General features: G+C 41.9%; 1 protein-coding gene across 5 annotated transcripts in view; it reads left to right on the forward strand.

Moving 5' to 3' along the window:
- The window catches only part of MAGI3 (membrane associated guanylate kinase, WW and PDZ domain containing 3), a 214647-nt gene that overhangs the window by 146214 nt on the left and 48978 nt on the right, over positions 1–19455 (forward strand). For all 5 annotated transcript variants that reach the window (XR_003370248.2, XM_026661018.2, XM_026661021.2 and 2 more), the window contains 2 exons: positions 13003–13097; positions 14973–15161. Coding sequence is in view for 4 of the 5 variants with exons in the window: in XM_026661018.2 (XP_026516803.1) it covers positions 13003–13097; positions 14973–15161 (284 nt within the window). In the remaining variant the exon portion in view is untranslated. The remainder of the gene's footprint in view (positions 1–13002; positions 13098–14972; positions 15162–19455) is intronic.

Here is a 19455-nt window from a genome sequence, read left to right on the forward strand (position 1 = left end):
CTCTTATTTTTTTAAGGTATGATGCTTTATTTATAAGGATCCCCTTCATTACTCCCTTTCAAGCATACCAGAGAACTCTTGTATTTGGTCCCTTCCTTATCATTATCTTCTATATATTTCTGAAAAATTTCTTCTAGCTCTTGAATTCTAAGGGAGTCATAAACACGGCTCTATTCAACAACCAGGCCCTTTGTTTTTCCACTAAATCCCAGTCTTTAATATATGCAGAGGTATAATCAGACTAAGTTATAACTCCCAGATTAGCTTTTTGGACTAAACTAGTCAAGGCCCTAGAAACAAAAATCATATCAATCCTGGGATAAGATCCATGTGTAGCAGAACAATGTGTGTAGTTCCTGATGCCTGGATTCATCTCCCACCAGACAGCCGTCAGATCCTCATTTTTCTAAATAATGCAACACATTTGCACTTGCTCCTCCTGAATGCCCTCTGTGTACATTTGATCAATCCAAAGTGGGATTTAAGCACCTCGTTAGAATCTCCGCCTAGAATGATATTCCCTTCCCTAAAACTTTGCAAGCCCATAAAAAAAAAAAAAAATCAAAAAAAGAAGCTTGTCCTTGATTGGGAGCATATTCATTGGCTAAGGTGAGAAGTTTACCTTCCAAGGACCCCTTAATTAAAATATAACTGCCCTCTGTATATGAGAGTTGTACTGCAACAATAAAAGGGAAGTGTTTAGCCAAGTGTTGCCAACCCTCTTCTACTAGATTGCCCTGGAGAGACACATGGTAGCTATGTCCAAGTAGTATTCAATTATTTATCATTTTTCTTCAAGTGAGCTTCCAACAAATAGATTATACTAGGAAAATCCTCTTTCAGTGAGCAGAATACCCTTTTCCTTGTGTTGGATTGTTCAGCCCCTTAATGTTAATAGTCATGACATTAGCAAACTCTCCCATGAGTATCAAGTCTGCTCTTGCCCGGTATGTTACCCTGTGCTAAAATCAGTGACATGTGCAACCCCCGAGCCAGATGCCAGGTCTCTATTACATTTGCACCTCTTCTTTAGATAGGACATTTTAGAAAGAGTTCATATTGGACACACCAGTAATTTTAAAACTCACACATATGTTGCTTTTTCTTTTTTAAAACCTGTATTGTGGTACCATGATCCTGAATCTGACTTGCTGTAAATTTTTTAATTGAGCCCTGTTTTTATTAATATAATGTTTTCTATTAAGACACATAACTATTTAATATCTGTTTTTGGTCTTTTATCCCGTTTCCCACCCTCCCTCCCTATGCTTTCCCCCATGGCCACCTGGTCTCTTGTAGCTGTGGAAGCCTGGCCTTTGGTTAATTCTTCTATCAGCATATTAGTTCTGTGCTGGGTTGTGTGGGGAAGTGTCGTGTGTGTGTTTCTTAAGAACCAAGCCTTATCTAATCTGATCAAACATCTTTATAACACTAGGTATTATGAGATTATTATACCATCAATGAGTTCACATATTCTTAAAATTTTCCACTGTAGATGACCCTTCTCCAATCAATATACATTTTTGAATGTTTGTGATAACTCTAAAGTCAAACTTACTTCATTGGGGTGATCTGAGTCTCCTATTTCATTATTAACTTTTGTTATAAACTAATATAAATCACAATAATAAATTAACTATATATATTTAGCATACTGTATCCACATAAGCTATCCTGAGTGCTACCCAGCCCATCTTCCATTCCATATATTCCTTTTTTCATTATAACCACATGGATAGAATATCCATTTATTTTGTTCTTCTGGATCTAGACGGTTTATTCTGATTTCACAGTCTGTCCTTTTGTCTTGACAATGTATCTTTTTGAGCTGTTCAGGTTCTCTTTGATCTCACTGATTCCCAGTGATTTCTGGGAAAGCCTTTGACCCCATTCAGATTGTTCTGGAATTGATTTACCCATTCCCATTTTTGTAAGTATCTGTTCCCCCTTTTTTGGATCTGAGTTAGACGCATAGGTCCTTCCATTTAAAGGACAGTCTAAATGGGAACCCTGATTTGTATTTTATATTGTTCTATCCAAGAAGTGTGGTCACCTGGTATAGTTCTCTTTGCTTTCTAAAGGTTGAGGTTACCAGATCTGGGAAAATTTGTATGGGCTGGTTAAGAATCATCAGTGGGTCAGCTCTCTCCCTCGTTGCCCTGAGAATTTTATCCTTGTCTTGGCAGTGGTATAGACAAGACAATCACATCTTTTAGTCTGGAGCTTGCTGGGGGCCTGGGGAAAAGGGATCTGTGAGCCCTCCCAATATGAATGCGATAAATATTGCCCAGTTTTAATATGTCATGGAAAATATTGTCCGTGTGTCCAACAGACTTTTTCCTTCAGTCTCCTCTGGAATATATTTAATCCTTAAGTAATTCTTGTATTCTCTGTTTTCCATGTCCTCCAGCTTTAATTCTGTGTTTTCCTCTTTTTTCAGTTGTTTCAATTTTTTCAGTTAGATTAATATTGCTGTCCAATTGGTCATTTAATCTTGCTTCCACATCTAATATTTTCCCATTAACTTCATTTTTGTATCTTTATTGTAAGCCTGGAATTCGTCCCTCCTCTCCTTATTCATCTTTTTGATTTCTTACAGCAGGTCTTTCAGGTCAGCCTCAGTGACTGGTGCTTCTCCACCTGCCTCCATTAATTTGTTTGTTGGCAGGAAAGTTACTCTCTTTCGTTTTGGGATGGGGAGGGGAAAAGATCTTTGTATTGGAGGATTTCTTTCTTTTCCCAGACATCTAGATTTTCTCTTTTCTCCTTGCCTGTTGTGCCTCTTTCAAGATGACTGCCACCACACTCCCTCTGTTTGTCTGAGCTTTCCAAAATGGCCACTTCTATATTTCCTCCCCCAGCCACAATAGTATAATTTTATTTTATTTAAATCTTGTTGCATTCACCCACTGTCTCTGTACAGGATAAGGATCCAGTTCAACATCTCCAAGCTTAGAGTCATTTTAGTATGTTCTTTAGGCTGATTGCCCTGGATTCTGTTGCTGTGTTTTCTCTCCCAGAGCCTGGGATCTGCCACCTCTCTTCAGCCTTCTTTTATTTTTCTTCTCAAAACTGGCTCCACAGGTGTGATGATTCATATTTAAAGCACAGAACAGTGGATTCACGTTGGCTTGGTTCTTTTTATCTTCTTAAATTGTTTTCATTTATTCCCCCTTTCTTGCAGAGAGCTGGATTAACCCAGCAACCCCGTATTCTTCCCCCCACCCCACAAACAGTTTTGTTTCTCGAGGCTGCAGCTTTGGAGGGCTGACTGGAACTGTGGTGCTTTGCATTATGTGACTTTCTCTTCTGTGTCCTCCCGTTAGAACACAACTGGTTAACTGCTTCCTGCATACATGACATAATGTGGAATTTATGGCAAATGAAATAAATGTTTTCCCAATACAAAGCTGGTAAAAACCAGACTTCAACAGATTTTGCTGTGGATCCTGAATTTTTCTTCCCATCCAACACCACGTTTGATTTAGCAGTAGGTCCAGTTGTTCTCATTGTCTGGTGTGTGTTCTTTTTGAAGACCATCAAAAAATTATTTGTGCTTAGATTTCAGAACCAAACACAAATTAAATTTAAACTTGAAGCTTGCAGTGAGTGCATGGGAGGCATCAATTGGTGTCGCATGTTGATCTGAATTCCAAGGGAACAGAGAAGAGAAGCTTGTTCTGTTGGATTGCTAATGTGAGCTGCTCCTACAGCCAGCTATATGAAGTCACAACAGGAGGAAGTAGGGAGATGGGTGATGTTCCTTGCATATGCAGCAGCTCAGTGGAGGGGTAGATCTGGGGTCCTGCAGCTTGCCCCACCTGCACTGATCCTCTCCTCTGCCATACCCTCCTGAATTAGTCTAGTGTACCCCAGGTTGGAGGAACACTACATTAGGCTCTCTTAAGAGATTACCAGTATGGCTGCCAATTATTGCCACTTGTGATGAGAACGTTTGCCAATGTGGAGCTGCACAAAAAGTGCATTCAAGTCACAGCACACAGCAAGCCTTGTATGGCAGTGACTTATAGTCACTGTAACTTTGTCCGTATTCAAACCAGTGTATCCAGAGGGAAAGGGCTTGTTCCCTAGTGCAAATCCCTGGGATATTCAGTCCCAACCAAAGTGGAACATACTAGAGCAAGTTGCAACAGTTCCTACAGTGCTCTGTCCCAATGGAAAAAGTCACAAAAGTGCTCAGTGATCTCTAACAGCAAAGAACTGTGATGATGTAAGAAATTTCCTAGGGCAGGCATGCTTTATGGTTGAGTAATATATTAGATTTTCAAAATGCAGGCTGTACTCAGGGTACAGATGAGCAGAGTTGGGTGCACTGTGGAGACTGTGGCTTGATTCCCAGACTGTTGAAGTTTTGCATCACCAGCACAGTAATCTGCAGTGAGTTGACTGATGGAGGTAAAGGTCTGTTACTTGAATGGCTGCTCCACAGAGCTGTTACTTGTTAAACAAGATGGCTTCATTATTGTTACTGATAGTGACACCCACCAATGGCTTTAGTGGTTTTGATATGTGAAGGAGCATGGATGAAAATCTAAAATTGAGAATAAATAATTTTGATAGAAAATTTGGAGAAAAACTCAGTAGTACAGATTTCTGGTCCTTCTTAATCATACAATGATTGGTATAGAATTCTAGTTGCTGGAAGCCCAGGGTGGTCCACAACCTTCCTACTTCAGAGTTTTGTAGATTCAGAAAACATGTTCATGAGCCATAATATTCCAAATCCCTGAGGTGGAAGCATTTGCTTCAGTAATTCTTTATGGGTCAGTAGTTCCGTTTTCTGGAATGAGTTAAAAGTAATCTTTTTGGCATGTTCGTATGTTTTTAGATGAAAAGCTAATAGGTGTTTATTCAGGATGGTGCATTCATTCAAATATGCTGTAGAAGAGATACTGCTTTACTCTTAAAAAGATTCCTTATTCAAGAGATACTCATACCTGTTACATATTTTATTGTGTGCTTAATCCTAATTTATGAAGACAATGCTGTTTACAGTGTTCTTTATCATGTGAAGGAATAATTTAAGGCTCTGTGTTTTGGAGGAAGCTGAAGTATTAGGTTGCTTTGCTTGGATAATAGAGCCTTGTTGATCACTTCTCCTATGCACACTTGACATAACTGCTCTTGCCTCTTTTGGCATGATAGAGAGTCTCCAGAGAATTAAGTAAAAATTGGATGACTGCCTGTTAAACAAGAGACTAGAGGAGGGACATTTTGCACCTGAGAACCTTGCTACAAGAGACAACCCAGGGCAAAGCTTCATAGTTTGTCAGAGTTCATATTTTATAAGCAGAAATGGTCAACCCGCTATGACAAAAATAGCTGAGCAAAAATTAAGATTATAAGGATTTAGTCAAAAATGATACTTGAGAAAAACCTAACATTCAATTTTTCCTCTGCTGTGCCTCATTCAGAGATACCCAGATGCAAAAATGTGTGTTACATTTCTGTTCTATAAAGCTAATCTGAAAGTTTGGTCTTTTTTTTTTTTTTTTTTTTTTTTGAAATTTTTTTTTAAAAGGTTTTAATGTGGCTGGGGAACAAGGGCAAAAAAATATAATAGAAAGCAAAACTGAGGGGTTTTTTTTTTATGTGGACTGTTGAGCTTCTGGGTTTGTCATACAGTTAGAAAGTCCTCCAAGACTTTCGCATTAAAAGCATTGAATTATTATTTTCCAGGTAATCCTTCAGTTATGAAATCAGAAATTGATAATCTTGCAGTGCCAATGCTCTTCTTCAGATGCTGCTCTGAAATTATTTGAAGATGGCTGCACCTGTATCTTGGCTGTTCAAAGTGATTTCCTTCCTAAATTCCGATTTTCTTCAAAAAAATGAATTGCATAGGAGTAGTTCCATGTAGATGGAAAATTTTAAACATATATCTGCATTCTGAATAACACACAGAGCAAGCAGCCCAAATAATGCTTCTTCATTGCACTAGCTTTTATAAATGAATTAGCTTTTAATAATTGCTCAAGATTCATAGAATATCAGGGTTGGAAGGGACCTCAGGAGGTCATCTAGTCCAACCCCCTGCTCAAAGCAGGACCAATCCCCAACTAAATCATCCCAGCCAGGGCTTTGTCAAGCTTGACCTTAAAAACCTCTAAAGAAGGAGATTCCACCACCTCCCTAAGTAACCCATTCCAGTGCTTCACCACCCTCCTAGTGAAAAGCTTTTTCCTAATATCCAACCTAAATCTCCCCCACTGCAACTTGAGACCATTACTCCTTGTTCTGTCATCTGCTACCACTGAGAACAGTCTAGATCCATCCTCTTTGGAACCCCTTTCAGGTAGTTGAAAGCAGCTATCAAATCCCCCCTCATTCTTCTCTTCTGCAGACTAAACAATCCCAGTTCCCTCAGCCTCTCCTCATAAGTCATGTGCTCCAGCCCCCTAATCATTTTTGTTGCCCTCCGCTGGACTCTTCCCAATTTTTCCACATCCTTCTTGTAGAGTGGGGCCCAGAACTGGACACAGTACTCCAGATGAGGCCTCACCAATGCCGAATAGAGGGGAATGATCACGTCCCTCGATCTGCTGACAAAGCTCCTACTTATACAGCCCAAAATGCTGTTAGCCTTCTTGGCAACAAGGACACACTGTTGACTCATATCCAGCTTCTCATCCACTGTAACCCCTAGGTCCTTTTCTGCAGAACTGCTGCCTAGCCACTCGGTCTCTAGTCTGTAGCAGTGCATGGGATTCTCCTGTCCTAAGTGCAGGACTCTGCACTTGTCCTTGTTGGACCTCATCCGATTTTCTTTTGGCCCAATCCTCTAATTTGTCTAGGTCCCTCTGTATCCTATCCCTACCTTCCAGAGTATCTACCATTCCTCCTAGTTTAGTGTCATCAGCAAACTTGCTGAGAGTGCAGTCCACGCCATCCTCCAGATCTTTAATGAAGATATTGAACAAAACCGGCCCCAGGACCAACCCTTGGGGCACTCCACTTGATACCGGCTGCCAACTAGACATGGAGCCATTGATCACTACCCGTTGAGCCCGATGATCTAGCCAGCTTTCTATCCACCTTATAGTCCATTCATCCAGCCCATACTTCTTTAACTTGCTGGCAAGAATTCTGTGGGACTGTATGGTTTAAGAAAAATGTATATGGAAGGAGTTCTCTAAATCTTATAGCATAACTGGAAAAACACTATTGCTGCAGTGCACCATCATAATGAGGTCTCCTCCAAAGTAAAGTTACCTGTGATGTCTGTACTACTCTGAAATCCATTTTCTTTCATCTTAGTACAACTCACTCAGCCACTGTACATTCCTTAGCTCCCACGCACAGCCTGTGACGGGTTTGGGCCCTTTGAGGTGTCACCCGATGTCCTAGGGATTAACTGAGTCAACCTGTTCTGCCAGCCTGGGTCCCCTTTACCTGGCCTTGCTGGCTCATAAGCCTCTTCCAGCCAAGCACACAGGCAGGGCCACACCCAGCTGCACAGAGAGACAGAGATCCGCTCTGGAAAGATTCAGCCTTTGGGGCTTGCTCCAACACTCTGGTGCCCAGTCCCTTTAAGGGGTACAAACCCAAAGGTTTTATGAAATTCGCCTCCTCCCTCAATGTGGAGGGAGATATGCACAAGTTCTCCGCCCCTCCTTCCCCCCCATTAGAAATTGCATAAACGGGGTTATATTATAAACAAGCAATAAGTTTATTAATTACAAAAGGTGAATTTTAAGTGAATATAAGAGATAAGACAGAACTAAGCAGATTACTGACCAAATAAAGCAAAATACGCAAGCTAAGCTCAATATACTTGAGAACCAGGTTACAAAATGTAAATTCTCATCCTAAATGTTATTTTAGGCAGGTTACAAAGTTTCTGTGGTTCAGAGTTCCAGTTATATTGCTTTTCAGACTGGACCCCTGTTTCAGTCTGGACTCCCGGCCCTACCTTCCCTTCAGGTGGCTTTAGCAGTCTTTCTTCTTCGGCCAACAGGCCATGGAGAAGAGGAGTCCCCTTTGCCTTCCTCCCCACCCTTAAATAGGATTTACATAAGGTGGGAAGCCTTTGTTTCCCAAACTCGACCCCCCCCCCCCCTTTCCTTCCAGTGGAAAGTTACAAGAAGTCCCAGGTTTAGTATCAGGTGACAAGACCCATGTCTCTGCAGGACTGTGGCAGCCATTGCTTGTAGTCGGTCTCCAGCGTCCACAGGCAGACTGGGCTCTTTCACAGTCCATTGTCTCTGCTAATGGCCCATTAGCCCTGTCTGGCTTTTCTACTGTTGTACCCAAAGTAACACATTTGAAATACAAATATATAGTTAATATTCCTAACTTCAGATACAGAAATGATACAGGCATACAAATTGGACAATCACATTCAGTAAATAATAACCTTTCAAATGATATCTCTCACATGAGCCATCTTGCATAAAGTAGATCTGTTATGTCATATTCATACCATAAGCATATTTTCACAAAGAATTTGGAATGAAACGTCACACAGCCTATTACCTCTGTTGTGTTTGGAATGGAAATGGGGAATTGGCCTGTCTTTTGATTTCCCCCTTTAAACCTGAAGCTGAGTCAAGTGTATGTTTAAGCTCCCAGTGGTTTATTGCTGGAAGAATCCCATCTTATTTAAATCATTAGCTAGAAGTGGTGCTTGGATTATTCCACTTAGCTCAGAGGTAATCCACTTTCCTATTCATGAGCTGGGACCGGAAGGGCTTTAGATCTTTTTAAAAGTTGAAAGAGAGGGCATGTTTGTTCTCCTTTTGTATAATGTGTGGGAGAACAGAGCTGGGACCTACCAAAGGAAAAGATCTTCAGGTACCAGTATAAGGTTTAATCAAAAGAGAGATAATTTCCTTCTTCCTTGCTTCATTGTAACAGAAATGTAGTAGGAAGTCAGTCATTTCATCTTTTAAGCACTGTTTACAAAGTGCATAGGCATTGTCTGTTTAAGACTGGATGTTTAGCACTGGAAATGTGCTGCAATGGGACTGACTGGTTACTTCTGGGTTCTGTTCTAACTCTGCCTCTGCCACATTGTGTGACCTCAATCAAGTCTCTCAACTTCTGCCCCAGTATATCCAGAGAACTTTTTATAGATTGTAACTGACAGTTATGGCAATTTTCTGCAGTATCTTGAATAAGCCTTATTGAATTAAATTTAAGTATCTTAAAAGCTCATTGTATTAAAAATGCAAATGTTTGTGTTATTGTGGGATTGTATGTCATTGTATGTTATTTGTCTAGGAGACATGGCTAATGTAAACCTTGGGAAGTGTTATGAGCTTTGAAGGCTTCTTTTAAACAATGCTAGGACAAGTATGAACTTGTTAGTTGAGTAGGTTTCCTAGGGGAGTGGGGAAGGCAAATGCCCACTTCCACCCCATTTGTAGCTTCTCCATGGGGAGGTGATCTTTGTCTACAAACGACCTATTTCCACAGTCAAAAGGCCCAAATGGCATAAAGGAGTAACTCTCAGGTTCATGGGTGTTCTTGTTCTGAGCAAAAGGAGTTATGAACATGTGGACTGTTCATTGGCCAGAGCACTTGTTGGAGTCGGGGCGATCTCTCTAGTAAGCTTATTTGTATACTTGTAGGTTCTTTTATTGTTAATGTTTTCTCTGTAATGCTTTTGCCTTAAGAATAAATCGATTTCCTTAGAAAGAACTTTGTGGCAACTTAACTGTATTTAGACGGAGCTGTGTGGCAATTATGCTGTTTACTACCTCTAAGGAGAAAAGTAAAGCTGGTTGGCTTAGTCAGGATGACTCTGCGGGGGAATTTGCAGTGTGGCCATGGAGCTATGCAGCCAGGAAATACCCTGTTCAGGAGAGGGAGAGACATGTCTCTGCTACAGAGAGGCAACAGCTGCGGTGCCGGAATACCCTAAGAATAGGTGCCCTTGCAGGACCATAGAGGGGGAATACAGGTGCAGTTGCCCTCAAATGCAACTAACCATTTTTAAAATTGTGTAATAATACTGACCCATATTTCAGGGGGAGTTGAGACTTTTCAGGGATAAAATCTTTGATGGCTTTTTTTAATTGTATTACTGTATACCTTATTTTTTATGCTATACTTTGTATAAAGTTTAATCACCTTTTTTCTAGTTAGTTTTTTTTTTTAAGAAAGCAATTGCATTTAGATACTCCCTCTGCAGAAATATATGATGAGTTTAGTTGTAATGCAAGTAATAATGACTACCTAATTAAATAAAGATTTTAAGGCAAAACATATGTCCTGCTCATAAAAACTGTGATGAAATTAGTGTCAAAACAGGTTAGATTAGTTTACTGTTTTCTGGCAAAACCACAGTAGACAAAAACCACAGTATAGTAATTAGGCTAGGTAAAGAAGAGCCCATATTCAGCTCTGATGTTGGTCAACATGTACCCGTACATGTAAATAAAAAATCTATTCAATTGACTTCAATGGGTAAAACAGATTTATTTTAAAGTATGTACTTGTTTAGTAAGTCCTAAAGGGCAAATTCTGTCCCCTGATAAATGCATATGGGAACAGTTTGTGCATCGCTAAAGACAATGTGGACCCTAATTTATTAAAACTGAAACCACATAAAGCCTAGGATTTTCAAAGCAGTCTAAGGGAGTTAGGTGCCCAAATCCCACTGAATTTGTATCCCTTATGCGCCTTTGAAAATCCAGACAAAATCTCATTTGTTTTTCATTTTGATGGTGTTTATTGACTGCATTTCTTTCAGCTTTGGATAGATTAGACTGGTCTGACTTTCTAGGCTCCTACACTAGCACAAAGCTGGAGTTTGGCATTTCAGTGCTACGGGGGGGAAATTGGCATTTAAAATATTTATTTTTTTCAGTGTAACACATTTTCATGATTAGTAAAATTTAGTTATTTAATAAGTGCCCCTTATTTTTACAACATCTAATTTTACAGTTTACATTACCCGGCAGTGTCTGCTTTAACATAATAGTAAAGTTAATAATTTTTCAAAACGTAATTTATGATTAGAGATTTTAATTAGGAAAAAAGTTTGGATTCTTTTCAATAATACAATTAATGCAACGCCCCCTGTGATGGGTTGTCACTCCCAGGATGCAGTCTGGAAGCAGGTGGAACCGCTGTCTCTCCTAACCATTCAGCTGGGCTGGTCCTTCTCCCACTGCTCAGCTGATGATTCAGCCAGCCTCTCCAGGCCCTGTTATCACCCAACATGACAGCAGGTGGCATCACACACCCAACTGAGCTACCTGAGTACTTTACCTAAGCCACTCAAGGGTAGACAGACAAAACAACAGCCAGTTTCCTATCTCCCCAGCCTTGCATCCTTGCTGGAGTATAAACCTAGTATTATACTGTCTTGCACTGCACAGGGATCCGTACAATGCAAGCTCATTAATATAGTTCGCTTTCCCGTTGATGTGTGAAATATATGCACAACAAGCCTGTGTTAACCAAGCTGAGATTTTCTCAGACGCTTCACTTAAAGACACACTGGTTAACATAAAACAAGTTTATTCACTACAAAAAGATGTTAAGTGATTATAATGACAGCAAACAGATTACCTAGCAAATAAATAAATAAACTGCAAACTAAGCCTAATATACTAGATAGATAGGATTTGAATTAGCAATTTCTCACCCTGACTGATGATACAAGCAGTCCACCAAGTTTCCATACACAGGCTAGAAATCCCTTTAGCCTGGGATCAGCACTTACCCCAGTTCAGTCTTTGTTCCCTTGTGTGGGAAGTGAGACCCTGAGATGATGTCACTCCCCACCTTATATAGTTTTTTCCATATGGCAGGAACCCTTGGTTCCAAGCTAAGTTTCCAGCCAAGTTTGTGCAAAAATACAGGTACCAAAATGGAGCTGAGTGTCATGTGGTCTGGTCACATGCCCTTGTGGGCCTTGCTGAGTCATAGCAGCCATTACTCATTGGCTAGCTGAAACGTTCACAGGAAGGCTAAGCTCTTCCATGGTCCATTGTCTTTGTTGATGAACCATTGTTGTACCTGAAAGACTAGTTGTGGGTGTTACCTAGAATAAGCACATTTGAAATACAAAAACATTGTCAACATTCATAACTTCAGATACAAAATTGATACATGTACAGAAATCGGATAATCATATTTGGCAAATCATAACTTTTCCAATGACACCTCACCTGACCGATCTTGTGCAAAAAGGATCATAATTATGCCATAATCCTATCATAATCATCACTATGATGAATATGGGGTGCAGTGTCACCCCCCCCCCATTCCTCCCTCACCAGAATTGCAGGAAATATATTAATCAAGCACTGTTAATGAAATTATATACCCCATAACCATGTTCCTCAAAATCTGAGTTCTGAAGTTTGTTTCATCTTTTCAAGAATTGCAATCCACAACTGAAACAAGGGGAAGGCAGGTATGCAGTGCTGAGACTGCATATACATATCTTCTAACTGTGGAGCTCTTAATGTTCACCTAGTCAATGGAGAACAAAACGAATCCCAAACTTGCTTGGGTCTTTATGAGCAGGTTTGACTATGGGTTCAACCTATCTAAAGACAAACAAACCTGTACTTTCAAGAAGCCTTGAGTGCTGGCTTAGCCACTTTCTGTGATTTGATGATTGGAGCTCTTCACTAATGACATTGTATGTCACTTTTAAAATGGAGCCAAGTCACAAATTTTGTAAAGAAGAATGGAATTTACTGAACAGCGTGTCTCTTTGCTGAAATACATTATTATTAAGGCTCCTGAAGAGCCAGAACATGATTCACTTTGCTTCTATAAGCATCTTACAGGCACTAAGAGCCTCAATGGCTTTGAAAAGTAAATCAAAGTATCTGGATAAAAAAATGTCACTGTTATCCATATTGATTGTAATATTATCTTAGTGTTCATCGCTCCTTGGTGTTTATCTAAGATAAAGCAAAATAATATTTGTACTAAAACCACCTGTAGTTGGTTTCCCCATGAAATTGGAATAAAGCTTTTTACCCTGAAATTCTAACATGTTTGTATATTTTACAGTCACATTAACCAGAAAACCCAGTTTGAAAATCCAGTATTGGAAGCCAAGAGAAAAAAACAGCTAGGACAGACTGATGTTGGCCCTTCAAAACCAGGTACTTTAAGTGGCTGTTCTTCACTATTAGCTGCAGTATCTTTATGAATGAAGAGCGGTCTCAAAAGTGAAACTTTCTGGGTGTTTTAGTTCAAGTAGATCTTCATTTTGTGTTTTTGCCATTAGTTTTAAATGTTCAGTGTGCTCCTAAATAAGTGGTTTTTCACTGTCTTCTATTGAGATGAAAACTTGGACTAAATTAACGTGCTTTAGTGTATGGAGTATAGGGAGTTCAGAAGTTAAGTTGAAAAAAAAAAACAGTTTTAATCAGCATTTTCACATTTCTGGCATTCTGAATGCTTATTTATGAAACCTTGAAAATGTTGCTTTAATTTAGCTTGTTGTATTTAATTTTCTAGCTTTTTCAGAACAAGTTACAGGTTCTGTAGCAGACAGCAGTCGTCATAGGTCAGCTTGCGTCTGTCAACATCTTTAGTAAACTATGCACATATAGCCTTAACAGGCTGCAGTTGGTCAAAGCTCAACTAATGTCTGACTATTGCAAGTTGAGTATGCATCTTCATATCTGAGTATGTATGCATTATTAATGCCTTAAGGCAATATTAGTGTTTCCTGTCCACTGGCCAGATCATTTGTAGTCCCCCCCCCAAAAAAATTGAGTTTTTTTTTGCAGTTGAAACTGATCTAAGACTTTAAAGTTGCTTAAGCAGCTTAAACCATTCTAAAGCTGGTAGTCAGAACCAGCTTGAACATTCCATTTGGTTAGGCAGCAAGGGAGTTGGGCGAACCCGTCAGAGGGTGCGGATGAAGCAGCAGCACCGAATTGTTAGGCTTCTGGCTCTTACCCGTTTTGAATTGGGCCTTGTTAAGAGATTAGAGCACAGAATCAAGGGAACTGGGAATGGAGACATGATAGTTCTAGTTCCAGCTCTGCTGCTGTTCCGCTTTATGGCCTGGGCAAGTCGTTTAACCTGTCGGTTCCCTTAACCCGACAGTTAAATGGGGTAATATCAGTGGCCTAGCTACCTATTTCACAGTGGTGTTGCAGGGATTAACCACCCTTTGTAAAGTGCTTTGTGCATGTAAAACATTATAAAGCTGTTTTAATGCACTCTTATGGTGCATATGCACACAACGCATCTGAGTGCATGCCTGTACCCTTAATAAGGAATATTGCATGCTCCAACACAATTTTCAAATGCTCCTAACTTTGTCAAATCAAAGCCAATTTTTTTCACTAACCCTCACAGTGGGCTATAACCATACCCACTTTCAACCTTTAGTCCTTTCAAAACTGTCATTTGATTTTTACAGCGAAAAGGTTCCTGTTTTCCACCCTTTCATAATTCAGAAGTTGCTGGTGGTTTTGGTTAAACGTTCAAAAATTTCCTCTCTCCCTAATCCTGTTTTGCAACATTATGTGCATTCACAGACATGTGAATTGGGTATTTTCAACCACCCTTTTTTCTTACCCTGTTAAACTATCTGGACTTACCTATGGGTCATTTCTTAGCAGAATTGCTGATGATGACAGATCATAGAATCATAGGAGTACTGGAAGAGACCTTGAGAGGTCATCTAGTCCAGTCCCCTGCCTCATGGCAGGACTAAGTATTATCTAGACCATTCCTGACAGGTGTTTGTCTAACCTGCTCTTAAAAATCTCCAATGATGGAGATTCCACAACCTCCCTAGGCAATTTATTACACAGAGTTTAACCACCCTGACAGGAAGTTTAACCCTCCGTTACTGCAATTTAACCCCATTGCTTCTTGTCCTATCCTCAGAGGTTAACAAAAACAATTTTTCTCCCTCCTCCTTGTAACAACCTTTTACATACTTGAAAACTGTTACCATGTCCCCGCTCAGTCTTCTCTTATCCAGACTAAATGTGTTGACTTCTCTTTACGTGCAGAACCAGAGAAGTCACTCTTCACCAGAGATCCAGCCCAACTTACAGGAGCCCTTATACGGACATCATTGAAGAAAAGCACTATGGGATTTGGTTTCACAATCATTGGTGGAGACAGACCTGATGAGTTCCTCCAGGTGAAGAATGTGCTGAAAGATGGACCTGCTGCGCAGGATGGGAAAATTGCGCCAGGTGAAGTAGCATTTCTCCATTTCAAGTGATGCTGCTTAGCCAAAAGAGAGGGAAGCAGTTGATGGGCCATGGGGAATTAGATGACTCCACCTGCAGACATTCTTTTTGAAACAGCCCCTTACCTGAAGCTGTTGTTTATCAGAGTGGGGAAAATATTATGCAGTGTCCAAAACCCTCAGTTAGAAAAGAAGCAATATTTTAATACAAATCCATGTTTTGGAAATTTGTGAGAGTTCAGTGGTTCTGTCTATTGCAAATCTTTTGCTGCATGTTACAAAAGAGTTATTATCAAGCTCAAACAATGGGCCACTTGAAGGATCCCTTGAACCTATCATGTGTTCATTTTATTGTTTGTGTCATTTCCTGTTTGGAGCTCCATTGTGCTGGGCAATACACACACATGCAGAAAGTAGCAGTCCATTCCCCCAAAAGCTTATGATCTAATTTAAGACAAGACTCTACAAATGAGTATAACAGTCAGAGTAGAGGAGGGATAACTGGTTAATAAATATTTATTAGATTGTAGTCCTTAATGAGCTAGCTCAAGGTGATGGTAGTATGAATGTTAAACCTTGCTGCCTATGTGCATTGTTGTCGTGGTATAAACTGTAATATGAGTTATTTTTTTACAGTATTTGTTTCGTGAGCTTAGTTTCCTCTGCCAATCATAGTTAATTGTTACTAATAAAATTGGAGCTGGTAGGCTGAGAATTTAAAAGGTTGAAATTATACCGTTCTATAATGTTTCTTTCTTTTGAGACTGATTAGCTTCCAGGGTTTTGATGCTGAGGCTGTGTGCAGTGTAATAATATTCCGAAGATAAACTTGTGCTTTAGTTTTGTTAAAATAGTTACTGAATCTAGAGAAGTGTATAAAGAGATTTTTCTCAAATAGTTTTAACATTACATTGGACTGGCTTCTTATGATGATTTGGCCTGCTTTGTATACTTCTCCGTCTAGTATGTAAGTTACCTAGTCACAGCTAAACTATTGTGCTTCTGCCTCTAATACAGTGGTACTCAGACTGAGTCTTGCAAGCCGCAATTGGCTCTTTGCAGCACATGATATTAAAATACTCTGTGCTTTAATTAACAAACAATCAGGATGTTTTTACTATCTTCTTAACCAATTGTAATTGATAAAATGCTTGGTCAGTCATTTTGCTGTGATTGCTACAAGGGGAATAATTTATGTGAATATTCCATTGGTATCAGTATGTAATTTTCTTTTCTAACCTGGATTAGATTTCTTAATAATCTAGCTTCTAACTCATTTGCCGAGAGAGGCTTGAGGAACTCCAGCCACCGAGTAACCTTCCTTCCATTGGAGCAGTGGATTATTTAGATTAGTTTAGTTGCTCCTGTGCTTTGTGACACCCCGTGTTTCCATTTCTTTATGTCTGGTGCCATGTTTCTTGCACCATTGTGGTCTGTTGCCATGATAGCGACATCTTTTCAAAGGTTCTCTTATGTGTTATCTATTGTCTTCCTCTTTTCCATGTTCCATCAAATGGTATGACGTCAAGGGCTACTCTAAGAGTACAGTTTTTGACATCTGCACAACATGCCCAAACCACTTCCTCATTCTTTCTTGAATCATTGTCTCTACAATCTGTTGGCCAGTCCTTTTGTAATCATCAGCCTTAGTGACTTTATCCCACCGCAGACACCAAGTATTCTCTGTAAGCATCTCTGATGGAATGTGTAGTTTTGTATCTGCATTGTTTCCATAACTGTAACTTTACGTGGACAGATAGTTATCTTGACTCACAACCACCCAGGCTCCTCATTCAATATATTGTATAGGTTACCCTTATCTGTCACCGATGGAAGTGCCGGGAGCAGTTTTGGGAGCAGTTGGCCATTTTGTTACACCCACCCCACTCATTCAGCCAACATCTGTCCAAACTGACCGTGGCAAGTGTGAGAATTTAAGGGCTAGTTTCAGAAGTTGCTGATGTGCCACTGCCAGCAGCTATGTTTGTATGCCAGATAATTAGAATCATTCAAAATATTTCCTAAAATTAAAACATAAAAATAAAAATTGAACTTTATAATAATCCTTTGCACCCCTGCCACACCATTTTTGCAAGGATCTCTGTGTGCTTTACAAATCCCCTGTTAAGTGATTTTTGTTCTCATCTTACATGTGGGGGACAGAGAGGTGGAGTCATTTGGCCTAAGTCACCCACTGAGTCAGTGGCAGAGACAAGGATAGATTCAGTACTAACGACTGAATCTCACAGCCCTTCTTAAAAATGTAAAATAGATAGAAAGTGTGTTAAGAATGTGGAGGTTATCTTGCAGAGGGAGCAGAGCTTGGGGAGACATGCTGATATGCACACAACGGGGGGTGCCCTCTTTTCTCACTCCTCCTTTCTGTGGCAACCTTGGTGTGAAAGAGAGGAAGAAATAAGACAAAGGTCAAAGGAAATATATACTTGTGAAAAAAGTGTTAGAAACTTAGTGTGTTAGTGAGATTTTTAGTCCTGAGCATTTGGGTATTCGAGATGTGTGTAAAGTATACGTCTTATCTTTCTGTAGGGAGAACACAGGAGAAGCAAGGACAGCAGGGACTGGATGCTACTAGTTATTCCTTCTGTGTAATGAGTAGGAATTTTTCAGTCCATGCATCATTCACAACTCTACTTTGATTCCATAAAGGCAATACACTTTCCTAAACAAAAAAAGAGAGGGTGTACTTTCTGTATGCTGCTGCTGCTTCTGTCTGGAGAGTAAGATCTAGTGCAGGCCTGCACAACTCGTAAAGCGGCGAGGGCCATATTACTCCAAAGAAAACAGCTGAGGGCCGAAACCCCCCGAGCGCCGCCAAACCCCGCCCAGCGCCACCCAGCCCCCCCAAAACACAACACACACCCCCAGCACCGCCCACCCCACAGAAACAACCCCCCTAGCGCTACCGAAACACCACCCCCACCCCGCGCCACCTGCCCTGTGGAAACAAACCCTCCTTCCCCAGCGCCGCCCCCCCTCCCCCCGAAACAGCAGTATTGAACCTCGGTAATATGTTATAGCGGGCCCCTAAGGTAGTATAATTAAGGTAAAAGAAAAATGTCTTTTTGCTAGAAGTAGAATAAGATCTTCCCCCCACTTTGTAATCAATTGCCCTGTTGAATGAATGAGGTGTGAATGAGGAAGGCGTGGAAGGCAGGCACCTCCAGACAGCTGCAACCCTTGGAGAGGGCAGGGCCGGCTCTAGGATTTTTGCCGCCCCAAGCAAAAAAAATTTTGTCTGTCTCCCCTTTCTTTTTCGTGCCCCTCTGCCCCCGGCCCCACCCCTTCTGAACCCCTTCCCCAAATCCCCAGAACCGCCTCCTCCCCTGGCGTGCTGCATTTCTCCTTCCCCATTGCTTCCTGCGGGCCCTCTGTGATCTCCCGCCCTAGCTCACCTCTGCTCCGCCTGCTCCCCCGGGCGTGCTGTCGCTCCGCTTCTCCCCCCTCCCTCTCAGGCGAGGGAGGGCAGAGAAGCGGAGCAGTGGCGCGGTCAGGGGAGCAGGTGGAGCAGAGGTGAGCTACGGTGGGGAGGGGCACAGGAAGTAATGGGGGGGTAGAGGAACCGCTCCAGCTCACCTCCGCTCCGCCACCGCCTCCCCGAGCGCCCGCCGCTCGGCTTCTCCTCCCTCCCAGCCTTGCTGCGCGAAATAGTGGTTTCGCACGTGGCAAGCCTGGGAGGGAGGGGGGAGAAGCGGAGCGGCGGCGCATTCAGGGGGGCAGGCGGAGCGGAGGTGAGCTAGGGTAGGGGGGGACGCAGGAAGTAACGGGGGGGGGTAGAGGAACCACTCCCCGCTCCAGCTCACGTTCACCGCCTCCCATGAGCGCCTCGCCACTTGGCTTCTCCTCCCTCCCAGCCTTGCTGCGCGAAACAGCTGTTTCGCGCGCGGCAAGCCTGGGAGGGAGGGGGGAGAAGTGGAGCGGCGGCGGCACGCTCAGGGGAGCAGGCGGAGGCGGATTGGAGGCGAGCTGGGGTGGTGGGGGCACTTTTTCCCCATGCCCCGGAGTCGGCGCCTATGATGGCCGGTGCCAGAATGCCGCCCCTAGAAATGTGCCGCCCCAAGCACCTGCTTGTTTTGCTGGTGCCTGGAGCTGGCCCTGGGAGAGGGGATGGGAGCCAGACCAGATCAGTAGAACAGGTCAGCCACTGACTCACCACTCGCCTCCTCAGCCCCCCCCCCCCCCCCCCCCCCCCCCCCCCCCCCCCCCCCCCCCCCCCCCCCCCCCCCCGCCCCCCCCCCCCCCCCCCCCCCCCCCCCCCCCCCCCCCCCCCCCCCCCCCCC

Source organism: Terrapene carolina, unplaced genomic scaffold (assembly GCF_002925995.2).
Source record: "Terrapene carolina triunguis isolate 2854851 unplaced genomic scaffold, T_m_triunguis-2.0 Scaffold926, whole genome shotgun sequence".
Lineage (NCBI taxonomy): Eukaryota > Metazoa > Chordata > Testudines > Emydidae > Terrapene > Terrapene triunguis.